A 5025-nucleotide genomic window follows, 5' to 3' on the forward strand; every position below is an offset into this window, starting at 1 on the left:
GATCCAGGCCAGTTGGCAGAGAGAGGGGTGTGAGGACAGAGGCCACCTGCGTGTTTCATTGTGGGGCAACCCCTCCTGGCCTGGCCCTTAGCCAGTGTGACAGAGGCCAGGGGAGAAGAAGCAGCACTGCCACAGGGGCCCAGGTAAGAGCTGGGAGGTGCCAGGACTGGGTTACTGCTCTTCCCCACAGAGCCTAACGGCTCCTGGCTGACCCCCAGCACGCTCAGCTGGTTCACCCCTCTGCCCCCAGCCCTGCAGCATCTATCTGTGCTCATGAGAAGCCAGTGAGGGGAGGTCGCGGGGAGAGTACCGTCCTCACACCGAGCCCCTGGTCTCCTGGGACCCACTCAGACCCTCAGGCTCTTTCTCCCCATCCTGCTTAGCCTCTGTGTCTAGCTGTGCTCCAGCACAGCCTCCTGGCAGTGGGGGACTGGGGAGGTACTGCAGGAGCCGGCCTTCCCGCTTCATTTCTGCCAGCTCCTTGGCACAGCAGCTGGGCGTGTTTGTTTCATAGGTGTCATGGAAGGTGTTGTAGTCCACCTCATAGAAGCCCTTTTCCAAGGTGAGGACTGGAGTGAATCGGTGGCCCCAGAGCACCTCCGTATCCATGTAGGAGCTCCGTGCTTGGCAAGTCATGCCTGGGTGAACAGAAGGCACATGTGTTAGGAGTGGTCACAGGTATCCATCCATCATCTACCCATCTATCCATCCATCTATTCACCTATCCATCCAATCACCCACCAATCAGTCATCCATCCATCCATCCACCCTATCATCCATCCATCCATCCATCTTTCCATCCATCCATCCATCCATCCATCCATCCATCCATCCATCCATCCAATCATTCATCAAGCACTTGTTGAACATCTGCTTTGTGCTAAGCACGATGCAGATAGAAAGCTGAATAAGACACGGTCCTTGCCCTGAAGGAGCTGGAGGAGTGATGGAGGCAGAAAATTAGAAATTAACAATGCAGATTTTGGAGTTGGTTCCTAGAGATTGGAGTGGATAATTCAGAAATGGATGTGGTTCCTGAAAATGCATTAAGTTCTAGAAGAGTGAGACAAGCAAAGAGGCAGGAAAAGGGTTTGAACAAAGATAAATTCAGCATGGCTGAACCCAGAGAAACTGACAGGCACTTAGAACACCCAGGGGTTGTTTTGGGTGGATACACATGGGCAGAAGCCTACATGTGCACACACACACACACACACACACACAAACTCACAGCATGGCTCCTTGATTGGAGCATGCTCCAATGTCTCCATTCCCTGTCCGCTCAGCCCTGGCATGCCTGTGTTATTTTTAGGTGCTGCTTTCTCTCCAGAGAGGACAGCTTTGTTTATGGATGAGGACGCCTTTGAGCTCAGGGTCATGGGGAAGCAGCTTTCTGATATTTAATCTTTCGGCCAAGGAAGGTCCTAACTTGTGTTCTTCAGGGACTGAAGGAGACACCTGTTCCAGCCCCCCAATTTGGACGTTCTCTGGCAGGGGTCTCATACACACCAGACCCAGGGCAGAGGCTGCTCCCCACTCGGTGCTCCGGTGCTGGGCAACTCCAGTGTACCCCACATGCTGCGGCTCGCAGCCTGTTCTCTGCTCTCAGGGTGCTGCCTGCACCGGGCCTCTCCCCTCGGTCCTTGGACAAGCCCCCCAGCTCAGCAGAGGTGCAGAGGCCCAAGCTGGGCACTGACCAGCCTAGACACGGGCCAGGTGTCTGCAGGCTCGGGGCCTCAGGAAACACAGCAGGACAGGACCTCCATGGAAGCTCTGGGCCAACCCTCTTGGGGTCTTCCTGCCCTTCTCCTGTCCCATCGCTTGGGAGGGGGCTGCCCCAGGGCTGGAAACCTACTTGTGTATCTGGCATCCATGTTCCAATGCACTTGGAAAGGACAGAAACCCCTCTGGGTGGCAGGCACTGCGCTTCACATATGCTACTCCATTTCATCATTTAACCCCCAGCGAGCCTGTGAAGTTTATTATCCTCACCTTGCTGACAGGTTGAGCAATCTGCCCAAACTCACACAGGCAGGCTGCACAGAGCCGTGCTGGTCAAACCTCGGCCTGAACTCACAGCCCGTACTTGGCTCCATACGTGTGGCCACCAAGCTCTTAGAGATGCTGAGATCAGAGCCAGTGTGGGTGGGTGGTCTCCTCTTGTCTCCCTGCAGACCCAGGGTTACCCAGGTCATGTGGGCAGAGGAGGCCAACCAGATGGGGCAGGCCAACCTCAGGACCTGACTTTGAGGCATCGTGAGGGAGAGGCCAGCAGGTGGCAGTGAGGGCGGGGCTGGGGCGTGAGGGGCCGTGCTTAGGCACCGTTTTCCTGTTTGTCCCCGCGTCTCTGACCTGACCCCTCCTTTGTGGCCTCCAAGTGGAGCTCTTTTCCCAGAATCTCAGCCCACGTTCTGATCCAAGACCGGCACCAAGGTCAGGGTGACCCGCAAGCCCCTGGCCCTGTGGGAGGAGACTCCCTGCATCCCAGCTGTCCTGGCCCCAAGGGCTCCCTCTGCTGCCACCATATGGCGCGTGGCCAGGCTTGGACCCCAGCAGATGGCCACGCAGCCCCCTCCGTCCAGGCCTCTGGAGCTTGTTCGCACCCCAGCCGGTTCCACTGGCTCCGATCAGGAGGGTCTGTGGCTGCCCGGTGCAAGTCTCCCACCCAGCACCCAGCTTCTCAGGAGGCCAGGAAGCCTTGTTTGGCTGCCTTTGTGCCAGGCCTCCAACGTTTTGGGGGAGAGTGTGGTGTGGCAGACAAGGTGTAGTCACAGACCTGAGCATGAACCCTTCCTGTCTGCACAAAGCTGCTACCACATCTTTAACAGGAGCTTAAAGCCAGCCCTCCAGCGTTGTTGCCAGATTAGAAAAATATGTATATTCCGAGCCTGGGTGAGATTTCTGCAAGTCATCCTTAGCGTCAGACCTGTGGCTCAGACTCCTTCGTGAGTGAAGGGGGGCAGCAGAAGGGGTGGGTGCAAGGTTAACGGGGGCTCCTCGGCCCAGGGAATACAGCAGGGACACGGGGTCCCCCAGGCCTTGGGCTCCCCGAGCCCCGCACAAAGCTTGGCCTTGGGAAGCGCTTGGCTGCCCGTGAGTCAGTCACTGGGCAGGGAGGGGCTGGCCGGGCACGTGTGGGTGCGATGCACTGTTTTCTGCACACCTCGTGTTCATGGAGCCCTTTCCACAGGGAAGATGAGGGGCAGCCTGCTCCACAGGGGCCCACAGGGGCCCATAGGTGTCTCTCCCAAAAGAGGATTCTGTGACTTTGGGAACCTTGGGTTTGGGAAATGCCGCATCCTGTCCTCTCCTCAGGAGGTGATTTACACGTAAAACGACAATGCCAAGTCCTACTGTAAGAAGCCGGTTCACATTTGTTTAACCCAGAGTTTCCCAAAGTTATTTGCTCACAGAAGTCTCTTTGGGTGACACCTCCTCCACGATGGCAGTTATGTGTAGCCTGTTGGAAACCAATGCTGGCTTTGGGTCACCTGGCTTTGACCTGCATCCTGGCTCCATGACTTAGGAGCCCTTGCTCCTGGGCATATAATTTGCCTGTGTCTCTGTTTCCATATCTACAACTGAAGGAAAACTATGTCACTCACTGAGCTACTGCGAGTTTAGAGTCTAGAATGGGCCCAGACGTTGGGTGGGCTCTGTACACCTTAGCTGCTCTCACCCCTCCACCTTGAGGAACGGTACCCCCCAGATCACCGTTCAGGGGTCGGGCGGTTGAGCTGCCGTCTGGAGACTCCACCTTCTGGAGTCCTGGCAGTGGCCTGAGGGGAGGGGCTGAGGAAGAGAAAGCAGCTCACCTGTTGCCTCCACCATCCCTTCCAGGATGACCACGATTTCAAACTCCTCCTGATTCAGCTGGGCCCGGGACATCTCCCAGAAAGGGCTCTTCTCGTTGATCTCGTGAGAGATGATGAGCGGGGACACCAGAAAGAGGCGGTCGTCGCCTGTGTCGAAGCCCACGTTGATGTCGGTCTGGTTCAGCGGGATGAACTCCCCCTCCTTGGTCTGCCGGGACTTGATGAGCTTGGCGCGGATGGAGGCCTCCACGATGTGCGAGTTGCGAAGGTCGCCCACCCGGAACATGAGGCAGAGCTTCTCGTCCCGCAGGGAGATGACGGCGTTGCTGGAGAACATGAGGGTCTCGGCTCTCTTCTTGGGCTGGCTGATCTTGACGAACATGCACCCCACCATGAAGGCGTTGACGATGGAGCCGAGGATGGCCTGGACCAGAAGGAGGATGATGCCCTCTGGACACTTCTCCGTGATCACCCGGAAGCCGTACCCGATGGTGGTCTCGGTCTCGATGGAGAACAGGAAGGCGGACACGAAGCCACTGAGGTTTTCGACACAGGGGATCCACTCCCGGTCCCCGATGTGGTCCAGGTCACCCCGGATGTAAGCGATGAGCCACCAGATGAACCCAAAGAACAGCCAGGTGACGGTGTAGACCATGGTGAAGACGAGCAGGTTGAAGCGCCACTTGAGGTCCACCAGGGTGGTGAAGAGGTCGCTCAGGTAGCGGTAGGTCTCCTGGACGTTGCCGTGGTGGACGTTGCACTTGCCACTCTTCTCCATGTAGCGCTGCCGGGGCTTCTTGCCCTCCGCCAGCAGGCGCGTGCGGTCGGTGGCGATGGGGATATAATCGCGGGCCTGCTTGGGAACCTTCTTAGGGTCCCTGGGAGTGACCCCAATCTCCATATCCTGGTTCATGGCATTCCTAGAATCGCCAGCCATAGCTGGGGTATGCTGAATTAAAGAAGACATCATCAGATGGCCAATAGGCACAAGAAAAGATGCTCAACATCAGTTAATTATTAGAGAAATGCAAATCAAACTATGAGGTACCACCTCACAGCAGTCAGAATGGACATCACTAAAAAGTCTACGAATAACAAATGCTGAGGAGGGTGTGGAGGAAAGGGAACCCTCCTACACTGTTGGTGGGAATGTAAATTGGTGCAGCCACTGTGGAGAACAGTGTGGAGGTTCCTCAAAAAACTAAAAATA

At 56.5% G+C, this 5025-nt stretch overlaps 1 protein-coding gene across 1 annotated transcript; it reads right to left on the reverse strand.

Moving 5' to 3' along the window:
* Positions 1–315: 315 nt before the first annotated feature.
* On the reverse strand, positions 316–4755 carry KCNJ5 (potassium inwardly rectifying channel subfamily J member 5; the record flags this gene model as incomplete). The annotated part of the gene is made up of 2 exons (XM_079708714.1): positions 3816–4755; positions 316–638 (listed from the first exon to the last, which is right to left on the reverse strand). Exons 1-2 carry the CDS (start codon positions 4750–4752, stop codon positions 316–318), a joined length of 1260 nt encoding a protein of 419 aa, XP_079564840.1. The 5' UTR covers positions 4753–4755.
* Positions 4756–5025: the final 270 nt, after the last annotated feature.

This window comes from Hyperoodon ampullatus (genome assembly GCF_949752795.1).
Source record: "Hyperoodon ampullatus genome assembly, chromosome: 7".
Lineage (NCBI taxonomy): Eukaryota > Metazoa > Chordata > Mammalia > Artiodactyla > Ziphiidae > Hyperoodon > Hyperoodon ampullatus.